General features: G+C 57.0%; 1 protein-coding gene across 1 annotated transcript in view; it reads left to right on the top strand.

Moving 5' to 3' along the window:
* Positions 1-18,934, top strand: part of VIPR2 (vasoactive intestinal peptide receptor 2) — a gene marked incomplete at its 5' end in the record, with an annotated part of 37,286 nt that extends 18,352 nt beyond the window's left edge. The window contains 11 exons of the mRNA XM_070424927.1: positions 495-611; positions 1,229-1,326; positions 7,157-7,254; positions 12,628-12,769; positions 13,243-13,393; positions 13,974-14,034; positions 14,440-14,509; positions 14,953-15,044; positions 16,120-16,249; positions 16,328-16,369; positions 17,534-18,934. Coding sequence (XP_070281028.1) covers positions 495-611; positions 1,229-1,326; positions 7,157-7,254; positions 12,628-12,769; positions 13,243-13,393; positions 13,974-14,034; positions 14,440-14,509; positions 14,953-15,044; positions 16,120-16,249; positions 16,328-16,369; positions 17,534-17,707 — 1,175 coding nt within the window. The remainder of the gene's footprint in view (positions 1-494; positions 612-1,228; positions 1,327-7,156; positions 7,255-12,627; positions 12,770-13,242; positions 13,394-13,973; positions 14,035-14,439; positions 14,510-14,952; positions 15,045-16,119; positions 16,250-16,327; positions 16,370-17,533) is intronic.
* Positions 18,935-26,478: the final 7,544 nt, after the last annotated feature.

Below are 26,478 nucleotides of genomic sequence, written 5' to 3' on the forward strand. Positions count from 1 at the left end.
GTTTGCAGGCGGGGATTCCGGGAGGGGCGCTATAGTGGCGAGGCTCGGGGCACCTCTGCACCCCCTCCACCCCCCACCCCGAAACTCTGCTTGTGACTCCGGGCGGAGGGGTACTGAGGCATTTGCTCTTAAAAGTGGCCTGACATCTTGTTGACAGAAACAGGCCCAGGGGGCCCTGAGCCCCCAAACCTGAGACACAGAGGTGCTCATTTGATCACATCAGCAGGAAACATTTACTGATTCTATTGACGCTCAGAAGAACTGTGCAGCTGGCTCACTCGGGACTTCCTACCACAGACCCAGTGGTTTTGCAAAGCTGATGAGGAGCACACAGCTACGGCTATTCTCAGTAATATCGTTGGTGCATGTTTATTTCACAGAAAAATAATTTGCAAGATAATTATCTAATGAACGGGCTTTCTGTTTGCAAAGCATTTACACAGACCCAACCCTCTGGGGCCACTGTGCCTCTGCCCCTCACTCCCGCCCTGCAGCCTGCAGCGGAGTCTGGGACAACCTCACGTGCTGGCGCCCCGCGGACATCGGCGAGACCGTCACGGTGCCCTGCCCCACGGTGTTCAAGGTGTTCAGCAGCCTCCACAGCAAACCAGGTACTTGGTCCGTGCGTGGCTGAGGGGCGCCTGGCCGTCGGCTTCTCCTTCCCTGCAGCCCCTGGGTTTAGGCGCAGAAGGAGAGCTTCCGGCTGGGTCTCCCCTCAGAGCAGCCTTAGGGGGAGGCGCCAGACCCCCAGACCAGAGCCCTGGAGTGGGCGTGGGGCAGGCAGGGGAGTGCAGTAACCTTGGCCATGACCCTGGAGGGAGGGAGGGAGGCGCGGGGCGTGCGGCTGGACGGCAGCGGCCTCCGCCCTGAACGGGCTCTGAGACTCGAGCACCTGCTTCCCTCTGAGTCTCCAGCACCTGGAAAGGTGCCTCCCAGGCTCCCTCGCTGCAGGGCCTCTGGGCTGCTCCCCGGAAGGGGGTTTGGTTTGGCCTCGTCTTAAACGGCCCAGATTTTAGTAACATGAAGAAATCTGTCTGGAAACATGGACAAGAGAAGAGCCCTGGAGTTGGGAGGCTGTGGGAACCTGGGCAGGTGTTCAGGGTAAAGACTCGGAGAACAGACCAGCTGACGCCTGTACAGTGTGTGTGTGAGGGGCGGGGGGAGGGTGGGGGCGGCGGCTGCAGGAAAGAATGACATTCTGTTCCGATGCCGGCACTCTACCTTAAAGGGAACATCAGCAAGAACTGCACGAGCGAGGGCTGGTCGAAGACCTTCCCAGACTTCATGGACGCGTGCGGCTACCGTGACCCCGAGGACAGGAGCCAGGTGAGGCCGAGGCCCCACTGCCTCTGAGGGACCCTCTCCTCGCCCGGCAGCACTGCCTCTCCTGGGCCGGACGCCAGGTCGCCCATGGGTGGGGGCAGGAGAGGCAGTTCTCTCCACTGGCAGCCGTGCTCCACCTGCCTGAGATGAGCCCAAGAGCGTCCTCTCGGCCGCGGGGTTTCTCCGCCGCCGGGTTAACCTCCTCCTCATGTGGGTGGTGGGAGCCATGAGCCGCACAGAGACAGATCCACCCGTAGCATCTCTGTCGCCTGGAGGCTGAGTGTGTCTGTCCGCTTGGCGGCTGCAGCCTGGCACGTCCCCTCTGCAGGTACCACAGAGCTGCACAGGTTCAGGGACCAGGAGGTAGGAGCCCAGGTCACAGGTCAGGGAGGCGAGGACGGGGAGCACAGGTCACAGGTCAGCGAGGCGAGGACGGGGAGCACAGGTCACAGGTCAGCGAGGCGAGGACGGGGAGCACAGGTCACAGGTCAGGGAGGCGAGGACGGGGAGCACAGGTCACAGGTCAGCGAGGCGAGGACGGGGAGCACAGGTCAGGGAGGCGAGGACGGGGAGCACAGGTCAGGGAGGCGAGGACGGGGAGCACAGGTCACAGGTCAGGGAGGCGAGGACGGGGAGCACAGGTCACAGGTCAGGGAGGCGAGGACGGGAGCACAGGTCACAGGTCAGGGAGGCGAGGACGGGGAGCACAGGTCAGGGAGGCGAGGACGGGGAGCACAGGTCACAGGTCAGGGAGGCGAGGACGGGGAGCACAGGTCACAGGTCAGCGAGGCGAGGACGGGGAGCACAGGTCACAGGTCAGGGAGGCGAGGACGGGGAGCACAGGTCACAGGTCAGGGAGGCGAGGACGGGGAGCACAGTAGCCTTCCTGAGGTCCTGTGGCCTCCGCTCTCCCTGCCCATCTGCCGACCTCCTAGCACCAGCACCGGCGTGCAGGGTGGCTTCCTTTGGCAATACCGGCCTCCGTCTCGGTCTCCCCCAGGTGCCACTGTGAGGGCGCCCCCAGCAAGACTGTCTGTAAAACAATGGGGCTCCTGAGGCCCTGCTTCGTGAAGCCAGAGCGTCCAGCTGATGCACCCCATCCAGTTTGAAGAGCTGTTTTCTTCTTAAACATTTCATAGATTCTGCAAATTTCATAAACACACAGCCCCTAACGGATTAGAAAGTCAAAACAGTTTAATGTATGAAAGTGGAGAAAACGACGGCCCAAATCCAAAATGATTGATTTTTCTTCCTGATGCAGCTTCCATGAATACTTTGAATACGTGGTTGTTTAGGGCATTATTTCAAATGTGAAATCTGTGAGGTGCGTTCGCCCGGGGCCAGGCCGATCCAGGGCAGGGGCGGGCCTGTCCAGGGCCTGTCCAGTGCCCGCCAGGTCTCAGTCCCCCTCTCCTCACCCCTCCCTTCTTCCCAGACCCAGGATTTCAATTAGGTTTCCTGCTCACACACAGCCAAACTCGGCCCTGGGTGTTTCGTGTGCAATCTTTGTTGGTTTCTAAATTAATTAAGTTCAAGGGAAAACAAAACAGCTTCCCCAAAAGCCCCCAGGGACAGCAGGCCCGGGGCACGCGGGCACCTCTGCGGGCGTGCCAGGCGGTGCTCCCGGAGGCTCTGCAGTGTATATGAGCTGCCATGGCTCTTGACTGAAGAACACATCTGCTAAATTTAGCCGAAAGCTGTCTGGCATTCCAGCCAACCCATGCATCAGGCGGACACATTTCTTCCATATTATGCCATCACCCTAAAAATACGTCCGCTCGCTCCCCTCAGCTTCCAGACACTGTCCCCTCCGGAAGGTCCCCTCCCTGACCTGGAGCACACCACACGCACCCTGTGCTCTGTGTCCCCACAGGGCCCTTCGGGACGCCTGCGCCGGAGGCGGGAGAGGGCGGACTGGAGTGTCCTCGGACCTCACGTGGCTTCTTGCGGTTGCCGAGCTAGCTCAGCCTTGGCTCGGGCAGTGTCTCTGCTTCCCTTCACGGTGAAGGCAGAGGAAGGGCTGCCCCGGTGCTGAGGGCCATGTGAGCACTGTCCTCATGCGCGGCTCCTCCGGACGGGGTGGCCCGGGGGGGAGCAGGGACGTGGGGTGGACAGGACAAGGCCGGGCAGGCGACTCGGATGGGATGGAGGTGGTGTCCACGAGGACCGGCCTGCACAGAGCCAGTGTTCACACTTCCCGCTGCCCGCGCCCCACAGCCTGGCTCCACCGGAAACAGCCGTCGGGTCCAGGCGGAGACCTGACCAGCATGAGAGAAACAGTTCAGAAGATTCACGAGGTGCCATCGTGAGCCACGCTAATCTGATTTCAGTGGAGTCAGAACAAAGACACCCTGGACTCGCCTGGAGGAAGGGTCTTCCCACAGCTGGAGAGACTCCCGCCCCCAGGATGGGGGGGCAGGCGTCCCTTGGAAGGTGCTCTCCCAGGAGGGAGATGGAGGCCCGAAGCAGAGCTCAGCCTCGCCAGGCGGGACTGCACACGGCGCGCATGCTGAGAGGGTGCAGGGAGGCCCAGGGGCTCAGCCACTGTGAGGGGAACCTGGGGACACAGCCACCAGCGCCCCACTTGGACCCAGACTCCCCTCCTTGGCTGGAGGCGAGGGAGTCGAGGCTGAGCCCAGAGCCCAGCTCTGGGGGAGCCCCACACTTTTCGGGGTGGCTTCGGGGGAGCCGAAGGCTGGGCTCAGGCCTCTGGCAGTTTGTGATGCTGGGCCCTCAAGGTGCAGACCAGACGGAGGCAAACCTGGACCTCCAGGGGAGAAGGGCTGTGACAGTCACTCCAGGGCTGGAGAGTGCTGGCCGCTGCCGCGTCTCGGGGGAGGGCGCCCCCGGGCAGGACATAGGCTCATGCAGAGTCCATGATGGGGACTGGACAGGGACTCAGTGTGGGGTCAGGCAGGGCCTCCCTGGGGTCCGGCAGCGTGAGGGGACCGGGAGCCCATCGCAGGCGCCCCTGCAGCCGGGAGGGCTGAGTAAGCAGCCCTCCCGCCATCCACCTGGGTGTGGTCCTGGGGACACGCATCGAATCAAAGTCTCACACATGGAGCTCTGAGAGCGTCTGCCTGGCAACGCGGTGCCATGACGAGGACCTGCCTGGAGCCCGGGCGCCGGGAGCCCACACCCTTTCCGCACGTACACAACCTCCCCTGAGCCACCAGGTGTCCGTACGGCCTGAGCTTAAAGTGAGGCCTGGCTTTAGGAAAAAGAACACATTAAAATAGAGAATTAAGCATAAAAGTAAATGTTTGCTCAGGATGGCAAATGAAGTCACAGGTTATGGGGTGTCGAACCCAAGACCCCTGGTCGAGAGCCTGGGGCCACTCGCACTCTCCCCAGCGCATGTCGCTGGCGTGGAACCCGAGGCCTGGCGCCTCCTGCTCCGGGCTTGGTTCTGATCTGACGGCTGTTTTGGGCCAGAATTTGTGCTGCAGATTTGAGAAGAGGAGACGCCTCGATCTGTTCAGTGGAGGAGAAAACAATGGGTGTTGGGGTGTCACCTGCTTGGGGACGACGGGGCCTGGATAGTTCAGAGGCCGTGTCCTTGGACAGTTGTGTCTGTGGAGAGCAGGCAGCAGCCGCCGCCCGACACAGGTGCCGCGTGTAGGAACCAGAACCCGGAAGGGGCGGCCTTGTCCCCAGGCAGGGCCACGCCTCGTTGGGGAGGGAGCCAGCGGAGCCCTGCGAGCCAGGCCCAGCTCAAGCTCCTCAGCTCCTGGTGTCCGAGTCTTTCCTCTTCACCAAGACCCTCCGAGAAGAAGGGCACGCGCCGCTGTTGCCTGTTTCACCTCGAAGGCCTGAGACTCAGCCGGACTCGCTCTCTCCGAGGCCGTGGAGCTGGTCCCTTCCCGTGGGTCACAGCTCGCTCCCACCTCCCTGCTTCGCCAGCGTTTGCAGAACTGGGGGCACAGGTTTGAAACCGTGGGGCTGAGGGAGGGCAAAGCGAGCTCCACGAAGATGCAGCAGGCAGAGCACCAGGGCGCAGGCCGCGTGCCGCTGAGCCAGGCGGGGCCTGTGCCTGACGGGGCGCCTGCCCGTGACCACCAGGGCGGTGGGGTGCTGCCGGTAGCCTGCATGCTGTCCGCATTTTGTTTTCTGCGCTTTTGAAAGTTTTGAAAGATTTTATTTCACTGAACTCGTATCACGGGTGAAGTGCTGGAAAGCAGCTGCTAGTCACAACCCCTCAGTTAGAAAATAAAAGGGAAATGGACAAAAACCTAAATTAGAATTTTAAGGACATTTTCCGAACCCTTGCCCGTCATCTGCTTTTCTCCTGAGACAAAGCTGGGAAGCAATGCAGCCGGGACGTCAGAGACTGACGCTCCCCCACCTGTCACCTGGGTGGGGAGGCACCTCCGAGGGCTTCCGCAGCCCCTCTTCTCTGCCGGGACCAAATCCCAGGAAAAGTAAGGGAGAGGAGAGCACACATATGTTCACACTCACTCACCCACATGCTCACACACACGCTCACCCACACAGTCACACTCACACACTCACACTCACCCACATGCTCACTCACACACACTCTCACACACACACTCACACTCATACACATGCTCACACACAGTCACATGCTCTCACACACACAGTCACATGCACACTCGCACACTCACACAAACTTACACACTCACAAGCACACAATCATACATGCACATTCACAGACCCACTCATGCACTCACATGCTCAAAAACATACGTTCACACAGACTCACACACTGACGAGCACACACACTCACATACACACTCACACCCACACACTCACATATACATTCACACACACCGTCACACACTCACACATGCACACACACCATCACTCTAATGCACATTCACACCCACACACTTGTGCTCACACAAACTCACAATCACACTCACATCCACACTCAAACTCACCCCCCCACACACGCACTCACACACTTACAGTCACACTCATGCACACTCACACTCACCCACTCACACACATGCACACACACAAATTCACACAATCACACTCACACACAATCGCATGAACACTCACACTCACCTACATACACACGCACTCACACGCTCACACACAATCACACTCACAGTCACACTCACACACACAATCACGTTCACCTTCATATGCTCACACACCACAGTCACACTCACATGCGCACACATAGTCACATGCTCACACACACTCACACCCACATGCTCACACTCACACACACACATGCTAACACATACACACTCACACACACACACACATGCTCACACAATCACACGCTCACACAAACTCACACACAATCACACACATACTACAGAACACAGAAGTAGGAACATTTTCTTCCTCCCTAGTTTTTAATTGGAAATTTGAAATGGGTCATTGCTGTCAGGCGGGTGGGCTTGGGGAAGAACAGGGGTTCAGCCATGCCCCCCGCTTTTTACTGCTGGATTTTCCTCTCTGTCTTTGGTATGAGTCATGGCATTTCCAGAACCCTGTGGTCATCGGAGCGCTTGTATATTCCTGAGATTAAAATGTCCACTTGGAGCTGAGCATTTTATTGTTGAAAGAAACATTGAAAGCACAGCAGGTGTTACTGCGGAGTGCAGACCCTGTGGGGAGAGGGCTTGGCCGGGGGCCCCAGCCTGGGGTCTCCTGGAATGCCCTGCACACCCCTTGCTGTCCCTTTGGACAGACCTGCTTTACAGAACCATCCCAAGTCACCCACCGTGAACTTAAGGGAAAGGTGGTGTTGGAAGAGGAAATGTCACCTTGGGGTTGGGATGGAGGTGGTTGCGGGGAGGACGGCTCCAGGCTGTTGTGGCCGCCGCTCACAAAGGCTTGTCTGTCTTTGTAGATCATGTTCTATGTTCTGGTGAAGGCCACTTACACCCTGGGCTACAGCGTCTCTCTGGCTTCCCTCACTACAGGAAGCGTAATCCTTTGCCTCTTCAGGTAAGTAGCACAAATGAGCAATTCTGCAGGAATAGGAGACGGGGGTTGTCCGTTTATGACAGCTGAGCCCATCTGGGGAGGAGAGAAGGCCACGGCCGGAGCACTCTCTGCGCTGAGCCTTGGCAGCGCCCGGGGTGCCGGAGTGAAAGGCGATGCCAGCATTTATGGTTTTTTTCACTCCCCTGCACTCCGTCCATAAAGACAGCACACGGGCCTTGGTGAGGGTTCAGTCCCGGCATCACCACCACATACAGCGGCTGTGCAGATGCTGCAGAACACAGAGGCAGCACTTGCCATCGGGCTGTCAGTGCTCCACTGACAGACACTGTCATGTGTTTGAGAATAAAAAGGTGGGTCCAGATTGCCTGGGTTCAAATCCTGGATCCGTCTCTTAGCAGCTGTGTGACCTTTGGCACATCACTCAACCTCTCTGTGCGTCTGTAAGTATGGATTCCCGTGGACCCACATGGCATGGGGCAGGCTCTCTACATTTGGCCTGTGTTTTCCACGTAGTGAAGTGAGTCCTGGCGCCATCTAAACCTCTGCAGCCTTGTTAGTAGCGAATGGCACATGTTGTTTGTCAGGGAGGGTGAAGAGTAGAGGCTTTGGTCCTACAACAGATGCTTCTGTCTAGAAAACGCTACTCAGTGTATTTAGGATTAAACCCATTTCAGGCATCAGTGGCACGAAGTAGAAGGAATGATATTGAGCTTATTTTAACAGGGTTTTGATCGTCACATATCTGATGACTTTTTGCTGAGATATAGTTCACATATTGAGCTGAATACATGATATAACAGGTGGGACGTCTTTAGAACCTCACACACTTGAGCAGGTCTATGCTTGCCAGTTAAATAAGTGAATGAAGAGTAGAGCTGCGGCATCAGCAAATGGCAATAAATGGCACTTACCATTTTTCAGGCCTCTCACCTATATCAGGCGGCTGGTAATTCTCAGAAAAAACATGTACTTCGACAAATGTGAGCAACATCTATCATATTCTAGTTCTTTAAAAAAAAAAGGCTGGTCCACATGAGCCTTTGTGTACTATCTTCTATGTTTTACTACATATATGGATACATTTTTAAATCTTTATTGTTGAATGTATTATATACGTTCCCCTTTGACCCCCCATTGACCTCTTCCAGCCGTTCCTCCCAGGCCCTCACCACCCCATTGTCTCTGTCCACGGGTTATGCATACGAGCATACAAGCTCATTGGTTGATCTCTTCCCACCCACCCTCCCCCGCCTTCCCCCTGAGGCTCAACAGTCTGTTCCATGCTTCCATGTCTCTGGGTCCATTTTTGTTCATCAGTTTATTTTGTTCATTCGATTCCACATATGAGTGAGATCATGTGATACTTGTCTTTCTCTGACTTAGCATAATGCTCTCCAGGTCCCTGCGTGCTGTTGCAAATGGTAAGAGTTCTTTCTTTTTCCCAGCCGAGTAGTACTCCATGGTGTAGATGTACCACAGCTTTTTATCCACTCGTCTGCTGATGGGCACGTGGGCTGCTTCCAGACCTTAGGGATTGTAAATGGTGCTGCTGTGAACATAGGGTGCATACCTTCAAATTTTTCAGCATGAAAAAGAAAGGGAGCCCTGACCGGTTTGGCTCAGTGGACAGAGCGTCGGCCTGTGGACTGGAGGGTCCCAGGTTCGATTCCAGTCAAGGGCATGTACCCTGGTTGCGGGCACATCCCCAGTGGGGGGTGTGCAGGAGGCAGCTGATCGATGTTTCTCTCTCATCAATGTTTCTAACTCTCTATCCCTCTCCCTTCCTCTCTGTGAAAAATCAATAAAATATTTTTTTTTTTTTTAAAAAAAGGAAATGTTAGGAAGGGAAGCTGCTCAGGGTAACAAACTAGAAAGAAATATTTCCTCCCTAACCGGTTTGGCTCAGTGGATAGAGCATCAGCCTGCAGACTGAAGGGTCCCAGGTTCGATTCCGGTCAAGGGCATGTACCTTGGTTGTGGGCACATCCCCAGTGGGGAGTGTGCAGGAGGCAGCTGATCGATGTTTCTCTCTCATCAATGTTTCTAACTCTCTATCCCTCTCCCTTCCTCTCTGTAAAAAATCAATAAATATATATTTTTTAAAATAAATATTTCCCCTTATTTTCCAAGAGCTGAACAACCCATGTTTTTGTCATCTGTGGTTGCATTCAGATTGGCCTGTGCGGTGTGTTTACTGAGCCAGACTCCCAGTGTTTGGGAATCATCAGAAACATGGAAGTGACTCTTTCAGAGGCTGGAAGTGGCTTTATGCTATGAATCAGCCCTCTGTGCATGGCCATAGGCAGTCCCTGCTGTGAGACCTCTTGGTTACACAGACGCAAGCTGCAGCGTCCTCTGCTGCTGACAGGGCCAGGACGGCTAGAAACGTCTCCCAGGGCTGAGCAGGCTTCGGCTCTGCCCTGGTCTGGGCACGGAAATGCTGTTCCCTCCCTGTCTCCATCTGTTGGATGGATCAGAGCCACTTCCCTGGACAGCTGTGAGAGAGGGGATTCTAAAGTCCCAGAAAGAGAATTCTGTACTTTCTATCATAGCCCCACACACATCAACCTACCACCTCCTGGTTTTATGCAGAGAGAAAGGGTGCCACTTCCCAGGTGCCTTGTGGACGTCGGTGCAAGCACAGGCCCCGCCCTCACTGGGGTCATGGCAGCGGCTGCCCTGAGCATGTCCTGTGGTCCAGGCATTTGACTTGACAGCTCTGATCCCCACCCCCCCCTCCCGGCCCACAATAACAGCCGTGATCGCCAGTACGTCCTGCCACGCCTTTTACAGGTGTTTGCAATTTAGTCCTCACGGCCAAGTGCTCCCAGTGCCCGGTGGCACCAGCTAGAGGAGGAGGCCGTGTGTCCCTGCGGAGGCCTGAGCACAGAGCCTCCCTCTTCCGTGGTGGGCGTGGTCTCCAAGTCCGCTCCAGCGTCACGGAGGAACAGGGCGCAGCCGTCTTATCTGGAAGCCACACTTTGCTCTTGTGTGTGTTGTTTTTATTGATTTCAGAGAGGAAGGGAGAAGGAGAGAGATAGAAGCATCAATGATGAGAGAGCATCATTGACCGGCTGCCTCCTGCATGCCCCCCACTGGGGACTGAGCCCGCAACCCAGGCATGTGCCCTGCCTGGGAATCAAACAGTGACCTCCTGGTTCTTAGGTAGACGCTCAGCGGCTGAGCCACACCGGCATCCATCCGTAGATCCGGACTCAGAGGTGACATGTTTAGATGAGTGATGAGTGACAAAGGACAGAGCTCGGCAAATGGGATGTGTGTGCATGCTCAGTGACAGCGATAAACCCACACCCACTCGGTGGGAAGAAACAGGTGAGAGCGTGGGCAGGAGAAGGAGAAAAGGAGAAGAGGAAGAAGAGGCAGTTTGGAGAGACGAGTGTCACCCCCGCCCCAGAAGCCCCCGAAACAGAGCAGCATCGCTGTGGGGACTTAGCCTTGGGGAGCTGGGCCCCACAGCAGTCTCTCCCATGAGGGGCAGCCTCCGGGTTGCCCTGGAGACAGGAGACACCCAGAAAACTCACTTTGTACTCAACGTCTTCGCTGACGAAGGTTCCACGGAGTTTTGAACCTCCGGGGAGTGCGGGGCTTCCGGCAGCTAGGCCGTCTGCGAGTGCGCGCGCGCAGGGTGAGTGGACACTGCTAGCCAGGAGCATCCTGCGACGGCCGGGTCCAGGCCAGCGCCCGAAGCAGCTCAGTCGGTGCCTGCGATGCTTTGTCGCTCTGCGAACGTGTGTTGGAGTCATGCAAAGGGCACTCCTCTGTCTGTGGGTTCTCTCACTCACATTTTACAGGAAACCCATCCATCGTAAGTGCACACTTAAGGTATGTGTTGTGTTTATGTGCACACACTTACGGCAATGCTTACTTCACTTGTGTGCTGCATGTACTGGTCATAGACTATGCATAGGTTCAGTCTTTCTAGGTCCTGCCCACTAATTTCCCAAAGTGGTGGCCTCAGCCATGCCCACCAGCTGAGGGGAGACTTCTATTCACGCTGCATCCTGTCGCCACCTCTCGCCATCAGTTTTAAAACTAGCCGTCCAGGTGGGTCTATAATCATAACATAAAACTGTGTGTTAATTTGCATTCCCCTGTGGTCATGAGAGCATGTGCTTGGAAATCTTTTCTGTGAGCGCTGTTTGAGTGCTGGCTCGTGTCCTAGCCGTGGTGTCTCTTTATAAACGTGCTTTTAGGAGTCCTGCAGCAGGTCCTGTCCGATGCGGTGCTGGGAGTTCATCTCCAGTCTGTAGTTCGGCTTTACACGCTCTTCCTGGGTCTTTTGAGGAAGAAAAGTTGTTGGTTTTAGTGACGTAATTCTTTGTTGGCTTTAGGCCGGTGCCCCGCGTCCTGTGTAAGAAATCGTCGGCATATGCTTTTGCTATCAAAGAGGCATTTTATTATTCTCACTCCTCACGGCGAGGTTATCGTCCATCTGCCACTTGGTTCAGTGTGTGGCACGAGGTGGGGTCGGTCCTGCTTGTCTTCCCAGAGGCCCGTCAGGGTGTCCGAGCGTCCAGTGCACACGGCCTGACGCCGGGGCTGTGACTGCATCAGGACCAGCAGGACCGACGCCCTGCTGTTCCGTTTGCCTCTTCGCCTGTCACTCTGCCATTTTGACGTTGTTGTGATTCCTGCACCTTCATCCTAAATCTGGATTTCTGCTGGTGTGAGCCTGTCACCTTTCTTTTTCATTGGCCATTTGCACTTAGGTGTGAATTTTTAAAAATCAGCTTGTCAGTTGGCATTTTAAAAGCCCTCTGCAGGGTTCATTTTGATGGCACTGAATTTATAGATCAGTTTGGATAGAGTAGTTAGTATCTTTATAATTTTGAGTCATTCAATCTGTGATAATAATAGATCCTCCTATTTGTTTAGTTTTCTTTCATTTCTTTCAATAATGTTTTGTGATTTGGGGTAAAATCTGCCTCTCTTCTGATAGTCATTTCTAGGTATTTATTTCGTTTTATGTATTTTGTTAGATACCATTCCATTTCTTTTTTTTTTTTTTTTTTAATCCTTACCCAAGGATATTTACAGAGAGAGGGAAAGACAGAGAGAAATATTGATTGGTTGTCTCCTGCATGAGCCTCGACCAGGGCCCGGGCCAGGGAGGAGCCTGCCACTGAGGTACATGCCCTTGACCAGAATCGCACCCAAGACCCTCTGTCCTCAGGCTGACGCTCTACCTACTGAGCACACCGGCCAGGGCTGGTTCCATTCCTGGTTGCTTCGGGGAGGAGCTGATTTCTGCAAGTTAATCCTGCTCAGCAACCTTGCTGTGCTCACACAGGGGCTCTAACATTCCTGCAAATTCACAAAATCCATGTTTGAGTATCTCCCTCCTCCCCACAGGCGGCTGCACTGCACCCGGAACTACATCCACCTCAACCTGTTCCTCTCCTTCATCCTGAGGGCCGTCTCGGTGCTGGTCAAGGACGACGTGCTGTACTCCGGCTCCAGCACCCTGCACTGCCCCGACCAGCTGGCCTCCTGGGTAAGGCCGTCCGGGGGGTCCTCAGAGGGAAGGTGGCCCTCACAGCTGTCGGGGACCATTCGTTTGCTGGTTTCTCTTTACTTGCTTGTCTCTTGTGAAGAGAGGACAGTGGAAAAGAACAGAGAGAGAAGGGAGGCTGAGAATGGGACGAGGTAGAGGAGGCAGAAGGCAGGCAAGGAGCTGGGGCCACACATGCCCGCAGCTCAGGGTTCAGGCTACTGTCGCTGGGGACTGCATGACACCTGCCATGTTTGTGTCACCTTCCAGTGAGCTCTGTGCGCCGGGCCGGGATGCGAGGGCCTCTCTGTGAGATGCACCTGCCGTCTGCGCCTCTGCTGCGTGTCCTGCTTCCTTACACGAATGCGGGGGGGGGGGGGGGGGGGGGGGGGGGGACGCACTGTGTCCCAGGGCGGCTGCACCCGCCTGAGTGTGTTTCTCTGAACGGGACATGCTCTCTTGCTCTGACGTTCCAGGTGGGCTGCAAGCTGAGCCTGGTGTTCTTCCAGTACTGCATCATGGCCAACTTCTACTGGCTGCTGGTGGAGGGGCTGCACCTGCACACCCTCCTGGTGGCCAGCTTCTCCCCCGGCCGCCACCTCCAGGCCTATCTCCTGATCGGGTGGGGTAAGGCCGCCCCGCCCACCAGCTGCTTGCCTGCGTGCCCAGCGCCCCCTCAGCCGCCCATGAGCCCTCCAGGTCCCTGCTCCTGTCCCCTCGGGAGATACTGTGCTGCCCCAGGAGGTGCCCCTCGGGCCACTTGAGGAAGAGCTTTGCCAGGACAGCGAGGTTCCTGCAGCCAACGTTTCTCCAGGGACCAGGGCCAGGTTAGGCTGGCCACGTCCCACTGCTGAGCAAACCCGATGTGGGAGCCAGACAGGGCCCTGAGGAGGCACACCTTTAGCAAGCCGGCCCCAACCGGGCTCAGGAAGGCGGTCACGCCAGGGGACACCCACTCAGAGAGGGGCACCCCTCCGCCAGCCGGCGGGCACGTCTCCGTCCACCACACTTGCCAGGCATAGTCACATGGGTCAGGCCGTGCAGGGTCAGCTTTCAGACATGTATGGCGTGACCGCCAGTGTGTAACAAGGAACAAGCATAAACCCGTACGAGCTTGTAAGGAGTTTCTGCCTCATTTCCTGCAGACAGCCCTGGTCCTGGGTGGCCGGGCAGCGAGGGGCTGTGGGTAACGGGCGTGTTTCTGCAGGCATCCCGGCCGGATGCACGGGGGCGTGGGCCGTGGCCAGGCTCTGCTTGGAAGACACAGGGTGAGTGCTAGGCCTCTCGCTGGGAGCAGCACCGACGGTTCGCACCAGGCGCCACCTTCTGGTGTTCCTCACTGACCCCGCCTTCGACCCACATGTCCTGGGATTTTCGTGGGACTTGACCCGCCCCTCGGGCTCCTGTGTGACCCTTAGTGTCACCTCCCCATTAGCTGACCGTCACGTTGAGAAGAATAAACAAACAGAATCCCCGAGGTCACGTCGAGTCTCTAAACACAGTCGTGCCTCCGCACGGGCCTGTGGCAGCAGGAGGGACGAACAGACCGGGTGGCGTCTGTGGGGAGGGCCACTGCCCTGCTGCTCCGGGGAGGGCGTCCCCCGGGCACGTGTCCTCGCTGCTCCACGGACAGACTCGGTGACGACGTCATTTTCCTTCTCCCCTTCCTGCAGTTGCTGGGATACCAACGAGCACAGTGGCCCCTGGTGGGTGATCCGAACCCCAATTCTAATCTCAATTCTCGTAAGTAACCTGGCACGAGGCAGCAGCCGCCCTCGGGTGGCCACACGGGCAGGGCCAGCCAGTCCTGCGCGGCATGGAAACGGCCATCCATCGGCCTTCCAGAGCCGCTCACAGGAGGGGCGCCGCCAGTCCTGGACTCAGCGTCCCTCAGAATGAGGCCTCAGAGACGGGGCAAGCAGAGAGCCTCCTGTGTCCTCCCATGGGGACCTCTGGGGGCCACAGCCTGACCAAGGACATGTCAGGGAGGAGCTGGATTTCCGTCTGTCCTTTTCGCGTCTCCACGTTAATTTACGTGCCTGGCTGCGGCTGGGTCGGAGTGCGTGATGCAGACAACAGACCGTGTCCGGAGGGACCTGGGGCAGCTCCAGGTGGGCAGGGCTCCGGCCCCAGCCCCACCTCCGGTGCGAGAAATCGAGAACAAACATTTGTCTCTTTTTGTGCAGGTCAATTTTATCCTTTTTGTGAGTATCTTACGGATTTTACTGCAGAAGTTGACGTCCCCAGATGTCAGAGGCAGTGAGCAGTCACAATATAAGTGAGTCTTGTTTCCATGGGCCCAGCTCCCCTCAGGGCCTCACAGCCTGGAAACCCAGAGGGAGGGGGCAAAGCCAGTGTGTGGGGGGCCGAAGAATGGGCTCCAGGCACGGAGTCCTGGGTCTGGCGGCCCGCGGTGGCTGGCCGGACAGGCGTGTGTGCGGCAGCTTGCCAGGGCAGGGCCTCAGCATGGAGGCCTCAGAGCCCGCGCTGAGGTGTTTGCCCACTGGCCTGTTTTGCCATCTGACTTTTCTCCATGGTCACACTGCATTTGTATTTTATGTCTATCTAGGCCCAGCGCATGAACGGTGCACGGGTGGGGTCTGGCCAGCTCGCCCAGATTGGGCGGAACAGGGCCAGGCCTGCTGGGGGGAGGGGCCTCCGGTGATTGGCTGGTGAGCCCTGCCCCTGAATGGGGGGGGGGGGGCCAAGGGGGGGGCCAGCAGCCTCGGGGAGGGGCCACAGGGGGGTTGGCCGGGAGGTTCGCTGGCCACAGTGGGCATCATAGCGACCGATCATTCTGGTGGTTACGGCATTCTGGTCGCTGGCATATGTAGACTCCTCCTTCCCCCTCAGACCACAGTCTGTGCTAGCACTAGTGCCGGGCCTCATACTTAACAATGAAGATGATTCTGTGAATTCCCGACGAGAACGTGTGAGGGAGCCTGAAGTGCCCACTGGTGTAGTGCGGGCCCAGCCGCCGGCTGAGGTCAGGCCGGGCCTGGCAGTGCAGCTGAGAGCTGGGACCCTGGCAGCACCGCTGCCCAGGGTGGGCCTCACTGGTCTCCTTCCAACCCGGGGCGCGGAGCCCGACGGGGTGCACACCGCTGGAGGCCGGCGAGGGGAACAGTTGTCACGAAGGTGGTGAGGGTTCAGCGAGTCAGTGGGAGAGTCCTCCAGGGCCGTCGCCGGGAAGTGCTTCGAGCGTGTGAACAGACACCTGGGTGTGCCGGGTGGACAGATCGAGGCATTCCTTCTCTGCGGCCCACCTGGCGCTGGGCTTCCCCGTTGGACAGTGAGGGGTCAAGGGACATCGCCATGGTCACACCCGGCCCAGCTCGGTCCTCTGTCTGCAGGAGGCTGGCCAAGTCCACCCTGCTGCTCATCCCGCTCTTCGGCATCCACTACATGGTGTTTGCCGTGCTGCCCACGGGCACCTCCTCCAGATACCGGCTCCTGTTTGAGCTGTGCGTGGGATCCTTCCAGGTGCGTGCGGGCGGGGCCGCATCCATCCGTCCTGCCTGCCCGCCAAGGTGGAGGCGCTGACCACTTTTCTCCCTTCAGGGCCTGGTGGTGGCTGTTCTCTACTGCTTTCTCAACAGCGACGTGAGTCCTGAGCTCCTCAGGGGCCAGTCCACACACGCGGGGTGTGAGGGGTTCCCTAAAGTCCCCCCAACCTGGGCACTGCCAGCGACTGCACCAGGCCCTTGCTCCCCTCCCCCCCAGCAGCCAAGGCCGAGCCCTCCCTCCGCACCACCTGAGCCCCTTCTGCTTGGCCGTGGACTCCCCACACCGAGCATCGATGGCACCGTGAGCCCAGAGCGGCAGGGGGGACCCACCAAGGGCACCTGCTCCCTAAGTGCCTGCCCAGGGCGTGTCTCTCAGGAGGCCCTGCCCTCTGCTCTGTCCCGGAATGTCAATCATTTCCATGCTCCCTAGTGACACCTGAGCTGCGGGCACCTTCCCAGGCTGTCCCATGGCCCCCTTCCCCTCCCATCAGGACCCACACTTCCCCACCTTTCTGCCAAGTCCCATGTCCTGAGTCCCCACCCAACCACCACAACTGGGGTGACAGTTTCGGCCAGGCCACCCAGCTCCTGCTCTTGAACCCCCCCCTCAGTTCACTGCTGCTGTGGCCCCTCTGGGCTCACCAGTTCTGCAGAGGGCAGAGCAGGCAGCCGCCGAGCCCCCAGCACTGAGCCCCTCGGAGAGGGCGGCGGCTGCCGGGGGACAGGGGTGCAGGCAGCGCTCACACAGCCCCAGGCGCTGGCCCCTGGCCAGCCCAGCCCTGCCTCCAGCTTTCTCCTGCTGGTGTGGAGGGCCCAGCACAGCGCCTCCCAGAGCCCAGCCATGGTCACCTGCTCTCTCCGTCCTCACACCTGCCGGCCCCTCCGCACCAGCCTGTCCTCTTTCTCCCACTCCCCTGACACAGGCTCGCTGGGGCTCTGCCCACACTCCCATGGGCCTTTGCTGAGGGTCTAGATTGCTGTCTGGGGTCCAGTGGGTCCACCACTGTCAATGGACTGACAGTGCCTGAAACCAGCTCCCAGCCGCGGCTCCCACAGTCAGGACTTTCCTCGGCCCCTGGTCGGTGTCCCCTTCCCTGTCCACCCTCTTCCTGAGCCTGTTCCGTGTGTCCATCTGAAGGGACATGGAGGGATGGCACCAGGAGGGGCAGAGGGAGAAATGTGTTCTGCGGAGGGCACCCCCTGCCTGGGTGCACCCCGAGCACCTCCTGACTGGCTCCTCTTGCTTTGCCCTGACCCCCAGGTGCAGAACGAGCTGAGAAGGAAGTGGCAGAACCTGTGCCCACGCCAGCCCTCGGGGTGGGGCGACCAGCTCCACAGCCTGTCCATCTCCAGGAACGGCTCTGAGAGCACCCTGCCTTTCCACCGCGGCTCCCACTCCCCGTCCTTCCTGCAGACTGAGACCTCGGTCATCTAGTGCTGGCCAGCCCGCCCGTGAGCCGCAGCCACGTGGGCCCGGGTGCCGGGGAAATCGGCACTCGCTCAGCACCTTGGTCTGCGCCCGGCCCAAGTGGAACTGGCCACCTCCTAACTGGACGGGGCCTTAGATCGAATCATTGTTAAACTTCTGCATTTACTAGTAGCTGGCTTTGTTCATCGTGTTTGGCTGTGTAGATGGACTCATTTTCAAAGAGAATAGGGGACACCGAGTGACCCCTGAGCGAGATGTGCTGGCCCCACCGCTGTGGAAGGCTTCCTAGCCTGGATGTCTGTCCTCAGTGGGAGTTGGGCCCTGCAGGCCCATCCCTGCCCCACCCGGTCCCCGGGGGCTGCGCTGGGCTGCGGACACAAGAGCCAGCTGAGGACTTCCCTGAAGCAGCCCTGCAGGCCCGGGGGACCCCCTCTCGTGCTTCGAGGCCACAGCCGCAGGGAGCAGCGTGCCCCCTCAAGGGGTCCTGCTTTATGAGGGCCCTCAGCACTAAAGGGACACCATGGTGTTCCTTCAGGCCCCTCACCCAGCGGCCCCTGGCCATCGGGCGACACCAGAAACACGGAGAAGCCTAGTCTCCTAATGAAAATAGCCTTACTGCCCTCTCTGTTTAAGCGGAGGATTGTTTCATGTGAGAACAGTGTCCGGAGCGCCTCTGTGCAATGCTGACAGATGCAGTCCTGGCTGCCGGTCCGCCCACCTGGTGAACTTGGGGAACGCGTCTGGGGAGCGGCGGCCACAGGGCAGAGGGCAGAGGACTGTGTGGCCACCCCCAGCCCAAGCGCCTGGCCTGCTGTGCGCATCTTCACCCCATTTACCACACGGCCCCCTTAGCATGGAGGCCGTGGATCCTTCCCATGCATCCCAGACCTGTGAGCACGCGGCGACTGGGATGGTGGCGGAAGCGGCCGGGGAGGCCAGCGGGGATACCCCTGGGCTGCACCCAGACACCCTGAGCCGGGCCCCTCTCAGCCGTCCAGTGTCACAGACGGTGTTTACCTGGAGCCGGGCTGCGCCCCGGTCACCGATGGACAGTGTTTCCCTCAGCGTCACCACGGCCCAAAGAGCCGCACGAGGCCTCTTGCCCGGGAGCGGGAGGGCGCTTTACTGACAGTCGACAGGAGCGCGTGACCAGTCCCTGTCTCGTTTTAAAACGTCGTAAATGTGTATGTGGCCCTGTGTAAACAGCTCAATAAACCTGATGTCATATCTGTCCGTGTGTCGGAAGCCACTCAGAGCCCTGGGGCCTCACACTGAGGACGGACTACCGCCCGCGTCTGAGGCAGCGCTTGGACGAGGAGGGAAACGTCGGGGGCACGCGCCCCCGCATGGCCATTGGAAGCCCCCGCCGCCCCCGTGCTGGTGCACCTGGCAGGGCATCCTGCTGAGGGCTGCTCGGCGCTGGCCCTCGGGCTCCTGGTCATCCTAGGTCTGCATGTAGTCACCCTTCCACAGAAGCCGAGCCTGCTGAGTGGACGCAGGTGAACATGTGTGTGCATGTGTGTGTACATCCGTATGTGTGCATGTCTGTGTGCACATCCGTGTGTGTGCGTGTCCGTGTGTGCACATGTGTGTGCACATGTGTGCGTGCGTGTCTGGATGTGCACATCATGTGTGTGCATGTCTGTGCACATGCATGTGTGTGCACATCTGTGTGTGTGCATGCCTTGGATAACCCCTAACCTCATTTCTGCCAGAAGCAGAAAAAAAATCTATTTCTAATAAACTCCATGCCCAACCAAACTGCTTCATTTCAAAATGAATAGTGCCCGCTGCTGAAACTTAAATGGTCAGGAGAGGGTTAGATGTGAGTGGACGGACCAGCCGCTGTGATTTTCCTAAGAGCAAAGCAGGTGGGAATAAGGAGAGAAGGCTGGGTCCAGCCTCGCTCCGGCCCCTCATGATCAGCACTGTGTGAGCAGGAGGCACCTGGTGGCGGGGAGAGGGGGGCAGCCTGGCGCCCTGCTCATCAGGAGTGGCAGGTGGTTGTGGCTCTGTCTCCACGTTACAGATTATACCGAAGAGTCTCACACCTCAGTTACGACCGAGAAAGTGGAAACGCTGAGTCCGCCCTGCCGCCCGCCTCCCTCTGCAGGTAAGTGCTACAAGTGACCACACTGTTCCCAGGGCGTCCCTCGACGTCCGTGCAAACCTCTCCCTCTGTCCCTCTCCGTATCCTTTTCTTCATGGAAATTAGGTCATGTTGTATAGAAGTTTTGGCAACCAGCTTTCTCAGTTAAGACAAATGGTGTGGGCCTTGCCTGCACCGGCTGCTCTGCTTGTAACAGTGGCACCATATTCCACAGGGACTCGGCTGCGCCCTGTCCCGCCCCACTCTGCCCGCCAGGCTCTGCCCACCCCGGTGACGAACATCTGAGTTGTTTTACCAGTGCTTTGCGTTGGCCCGCCTGTTCCCACAGAGCAAACCCCGGAAGTGGACCCGTCACTGGGCATAAGCTTGGGCTCTGGGTGGTGCACCACCCCAGGCTGCGGTGGCTCCTCTCTCTGACACCACGCCCTGTCCCTGCACGCACTGCCGCCATCTGCAACCCTGAGGGACTGAGCCTCCCCACGCGGTCTTCGCTCCAGCTCTGGTCTAAGGCTTAGACTCTAAGCTGAGCCCCACCTACTGCAGGTTCTCTTCCTGGGAAACGGGACGCAGCTCAGAGAGGCTGCGACGTGCATCCTCGCTGGCCCCCGGCCGGCACGCTTCACTGTGGATGTAACAAAGGATTGAGGGCGCCTTTTATATGGAAGTGTCCTTGGGAAGATGGAAAGAAAAAGGCTCTCGCTTCCTTTATCTTCTCAAAAGGTTCAGCAAGGACAGTGGGGGGTTGGGGGGGGCGCAGCAGGCACAGCAGGCACAGCAGGAGCAACAAGCCATTGTTGGGATCTTTTCTGAGCTGACGTCCAACACCTGGAACCGGAGAAACAACAAGGAAATAAACTATGGTGACGTGGTCAGAATAGTGGAGACTGACTAGGCCAATCTCTCCTTTTGAGGTTAGGGTTTCTCACAAGTTGTGCTGATTGAATCTAAGAAATAGCACAAAAACTCAGGCTTTCGTGGTTTAAATCATTACAATTATGTATCTAAAATATGCAAGGTTGGTGATTTTCAAATAACATAATTCCAATCCTCTCAGATATACTAGTGAAAACTGTCACACACAGGAGCCCCTCACAGAGTGGCTCTCAGTTCTGCAGGGGTTTTGTTGTGGTGGTTAATCCTCACACAAGGATATTTTTTTCTATTGACTTTTTTTGAAGGATATTTTTATTAATTTCAGAGAGGAAGGAAGAGGGAAAAACATCAATGATGAGAGAGAATCACTGATTGGCTGCCTCCTGCATGTCCCCCACTGGAGATGGAGCCTGAAACCCCTACATGTGCCCTGACCAGGAATCTAACTGTGACCTCCTGGTTCATAGGTCAATGCTCAACCACTGAGCCACACTGGTTGGGCTTCCATTGATTTTTAGAGAACGTGGAAAGGAGGGAGAGAGAAAGAGAGTGAAAAAGCGGAGTGAGAGACACATTGCCACACACCACAACCCAGACTGGATCAGCCTGCAACCCAGGTGCGTGTCCTTGACCAGAAATGAAACCTGTGAGCCTTCAGTGTGCAGCCGACCTCTAACCACTGGGCCCCGGACAGGACAGCGCTGCAAATTTGACAGAGCAAGTTCCCCCAGGGAACCAACCTGCAGCGAAAACCTTGGCTCCACCTGTTCTCAGCTCTGCAGAGGCCGAGACGTGTCCGGCACAGTCTCTGCACGTCTGTCAGACACACACAGGAGGCGTGGCTGGCGCTCCCGGGCGCTCAGGCTGCCCACCTCCTCAGGAGGGGCGCCGTCCCACCGTCTTCCCCTCCTCCAGAGCGCGGGTCACTCCAGGCTTGTGGGGAGGCCCGGCATGAGGGGGATGGGGGCCTCCCTGGGGGGGGGGGGGGGGCGAGTTAGCAGATGGCACAGGAGACAGCGAGTCTCCCACAGACAGTGGCCTCGTGTGAGTAGAAAACACAAGTGAAAGACTTGAGTGACTTAGTTCCTGTGATGCTGGACTTTGCTCTGTGGGTCACAGGGAACGCTGCCTGGGTCCGAAGTGGTGGGTCATGGTCGACTGGCACATCGGGCTCGCTGTGTGTCTCCTTACCTGTCCGTGTGTCCGTCTAACCTTGGGCTGCATATGGCCTTGCAGGAGACAGGCCCGGGATCAGCCAGGAAAGAAGGGCTTCAAGGAGAAGGTCCGGGGCTGAGGGGTCACAGGTTCTGGCGGCTGGGGTCCTGGTGCCACACTCGCCTCAGCAGCCAGGCAGCCCCAGCGCTGGGAGCAGGGGAGCCGGTGGGCCTGGTGAGCGCCCAGGGCCTGGAGGTGGCAGGGCGTTTGTACGGAGAGGCCTGTAGCCGCAGGACAGGTGCAGCGGCCGGGCCGGCACTGCTCACGGATGGAGACCCTGGGTTTGCTGACCACAGGCCAGACCACAGCTGTGGGCCTGAGAGGCGCTGCGAGCTCAAGCAAGGAGGGACACACCCACTGACCCCCAGGCCAAGACTATTATTCTTTGGGCTTATTTTCTTGAAAAATACATTGGAAAGTATAAAATTCTATGAGAGAAAAAAACTAATTTAAAATGAAGAGGCTCCTATTTGTCCAGCAAGTGGCTTGGGCTCCTCGCAGAGGTATGGTTGCCATAGCAACCAGCATGGTGCCTGCCTTCTCCCTCAGGGAATCTCTGCTTTTGTTCTGACCGAGTCTGTTCATAGCTGATTCTGTTCGGCACCGCCAACGTCAAAGGAAGCACCTTCCCAACCACAACGCCCCGCCCCCGTCCCTCGTGACCAGCACCCGAGGGTGAGGTGGGCTGCCCCTCAGGGTCCGAGCTGCTGGACTGGAGACCCTGGGCAGGCCTGGCTGGGGTCAGCGGCCCAGGCCCGTCAGGCCAGACGTCTCCTCACTCAGGCTCATCGCCATAGACCCCAACTCCAGGCCCCGCCAGCCATCTGGGGGCTGGGCTGCGAGTGTGAGGAGGGACCGAGTGCTCCCTGAAGCCAGGCGCCTCCCGGTAGCCCACACGAGGCCCCGCCCCTTCCAGGTGCTAATGGTGCCTGGCATCGCCAGCAGGGTCTTGAGGCTCCTTGGAATGGGGAGGGAAAATGATAAAAATTCATCCTTAAAACCAAAAAGGAAAAAAGAATGAACATATGCTAGTACTTCACATGTAGATAAATATAAATCTCAGAGGGATTGAAGAGTTAAAATACACTAAAACTCAAAACCAAAGATATTCGGAGCGGTCGGCCTAAGGAGAGAAGGTAAGTCTTTCTGTCCTGAGTTGAGAAAGGTCTTCACCACACAAACGCTTCAACGCCCTGCACAGCGATAAAGGCCACAAACTAAATTAAATGGCGGGGAGAGTAGAACAATATTTGTGAGAACTAAGAAAAGGAGTTGGTGTTCCTGAGGTCCCGTCAATGAGGGAAGGCCCAGCTCCTCGGGAAGTAGCAACTTACACGGAGAGCCACGCCGCCAACAGGCAAGCAGACGCCTGCCAGCGGGGCGGGAGCGGAGCCCGCACGCCCGGGCGGCACTGCTGCTTCGCTCCGATGCCCACGCGCTCGGCAAGACCTGGCGAGTGATGCTGGGTTCTGCCCGCATCCCAGGGAGGGAGTGGCGCTGACAGGATGCAGCTGGTCCAGAATTTCAAGGCAGCAACTCAGTGAACACAGCAATGACTAGGAATGCTGTGGCCTCTGAGGAGACACTCACTCAGAACCTGTCCCAGGAGGCAGCACGGCGTGAGCCCTAACTCTCAATTCCACCCCAACACGCCCACTTACTGGGGTGCAGCTTGACCAAAGACATTTGTGAATTTTTTATGATAAAGATAATATTTAGGAGATTACGTTTTTAAAAGCACTCACATTGTATCTAGAATCCTTTGTTCATATAAAATGCATTACAAATACCAAAAACAAACACACAAAAAGTTAAAGGGATTCTCCCTGGGGAGGGGAGGGGATTTTCGCTCCCATGGTGCTCCTTCTCTTCCTAAGGTGTAAGTGCCCGAGCCACGTGCTCAGCGGTTGAGCTTCGAACTATGAACCAGGAGGCCACAGTCTCATTGCCGGTCAGGGCGCGTGCCCAGGTCCCCAGTAGGGGGCGTGTAGGAGGCAGCTGATCAACGATTCTCTCATTATTAATGTTCCTATCTCTCTCTCTACCTTCCTCTCTGAAATCAATAAAGATATATTTTAAAGAATAAAAATTAAAATGTAAAGTGCCTTCCATGGAAGAGGCAAGGTCCTTGGGCTCTGGGAACAGAAAAGTGGACAAAACCAAGAGCCTGCCTCTGGGAGACCACGGTGACAGAAACACAGCGCCCCGAGTCAGGGCGCCCACGCTCCCTGTGCCGTCAGAGGCAAGGAGGATGGAGGCCCCAGCCTGATATTATAATCAGAGAGAAGAATACAGGGAACATTCCGGAAATGAAAATTCACGTGAGCTGCAGGGTGTTGCTGCAAATCTCAACTCCTCAAGACCACAGCACCCTGCCCGGGTGTGGCTGTGCCCGGGAGAGGAACAGAGAGCACTCGACGCATATTCACCAAGATATGCATGCAGCAGGTCGTGGCCCTCTCCTCGTAGTTTAAGTGGAAACGATAGCTTATCATTTTGATCAACAGAACTTGTCTCTTATGAAGTGATTCCCACCCGGAGCTAATCCCAGGCACTGGCTTTATTCATGCTCCGCAGCCGAGCCTGTGGGGTCTGCCCCTCCACGCACCCCCACGCAGAACGGAGGCTACGCTCCAGCCTGAAGGGAGTGGCAGGTGAGGGTCGAGGGAGGGGAAGAAAGGGCAAGCTCCTGGCTGACTTTAGTGATAAATAAAACGTTTGGTTGCCTTAGGTCTTTACTCACATCGCATCCCTGTGATACTTTATGCACGTGGCTTTAGGGGGAGGAGCGCTGCTGTTCCGAAGGAGCATGGACGAGCAGGTAATTTTGGAAATAGTAACCTATGTATTTTCTCACAGTTGAATCTCCTTCATATCATTCAGGTTGCCAGCCATTGGATTTTGTGACAATTCAGATAAAAACTTTGTGGAAAGTATACCTGGCCATAGTCATTAAACTTTAAATCACTCCTCTAAATTATATTGACTTTTTGTGAATTAAAATACTTCTAAAAGCATTAAAACAAATTACATTTAAAGGCCAAGAATCAAGCTATCCTCAAATTTCTCTACTAAACTATATCCAGATTTTATGCCCAGCCAAAGTCTTTCTCCTGTGTGAAGACAGAGATGATATAAATATTCAGAAATATAAACTCAGATGCCCCCGGGACTCCGGTTTCTTTTTTTAAATGAAGATGTATGCCAGCAGCCTGACAAATGCAGAAAATGGAAAATCTCAAGAAAGTAAAGGTATTGAAAAAACCCTGGCCAGCACCAGGTCAGCTCAAATAGAGAAAACCTGAATAATTAAATTGTGCTGTTAAGTTAAACGTAAATGTGAAAAAAGTCTCAATGTTGAATTACATTAGATTCTATAAAATAACAACCGTGATCACTTAAACAGCAGCTATTACACAGCGCTGGGCAGGGAGCAGGGACGGGGAGCACGTGAGACATGCGCCTCCGGCAGCCGGCACAGAGGACTTCACTACTGGCCCTGGCGCGGGGGACACAGACGTAAGGATGCCTTTCAAAACTAAAAGTCACCACTGCTAGGTGTTGGTTACAGTAAAAACTGCATGGAAAACACAGAGAAAACTACAGGCAAGAAAAGCCAGTCCACACACCCAGAAGCTGCCACAGCCTGGTGGAAACGGTGGGAGCATTTAGAGCAGCGTGACTTTAAATCACTAATCGGTCAGTTTCTCTGTGGAAGAATAAACTTCAGATTGCATCTAAAAACAAAATCCAACTATGTCCTATTTTTAAAAATCACACTAAAGTAAATAACATGAAAACACTTCTATGTTGGTACATTGGCAGAGTGCAGGCACAGGCAACGAGAAGCACTTCAAGGGTGGACTCGGGGTGAGGAGGGTGGACACAGCGCTGGGGGAGTTGCTCCCTTACAACCATTTCCTAGTGCCCCCCGCACACGCACCATGTATTTCTGAGAGGACCCAGGGGGAGCTGCTGGCCCCACAATTTCACCTGCTGACCCTCTGCGGCCCCTGCGGCCCCTCAGCACCTGCGGCAGCTGGGCCCGGGGCCCTGTCGGGACTAGCACTCGGAGTGGCCACTGCTCCGCTGGGCGGGTCACAGGTCTCCGCACGCTTCCCACCACTGAGGACGGGGCCAGGGGACCAGAGGAAGAGCCACTGGCTGGACCCGTTCCCTGAACACACCCACCCCCGGCAGCAGCGCGGCTGGCTTCTGAGCAGGGCTGCCTGGAGGAACGCCAGGGAGGGTGTCTCGGGAAGGAGGGCGACCTCGGCTGCTGTGGGGGGAAGGGGGGGTCTGGTTCCCGTGGGCATTTGTGGGGGTCAGGCGGGTGACCACAGCTGGCGAGACCTCCTGAGGCCCTGGTCTCCCGAGCCCGCTCTTGTCTGAGAGTGTGTTTACTTTAACCGTTAGCTGAGCAAACTATTGTTCAGATAAATGGATTTTCAGGTGTTTGAAGCAAGCCATGCAGTTACTTGCAATTTCATCTTCCCAGGCGGTGTTTCCTGGGAAAGTGGAGTCCAGCTGCGGCCGTGCTGTGCCCAGGGCTCTGTCTCACGTGGGCTGAAGCCCGTCT

The sequence above is a fragment of the Myotis yumanensis genome, unplaced genomic scaffold, assembly GCF_028538775.1.
Source record: "Myotis yumanensis isolate MYYU_CA2020_CCGP unplaced genomic scaffold, mMyoYum1.0.hap1 SCAF_9, whole genome shotgun sequence".
NCBI classification, from domain to species: domain Eukaryota; kingdom Metazoa; phylum Chordata; class Mammalia; order Chiroptera; family Vespertilionidae; genus Myotis; species Myotis yumanensis.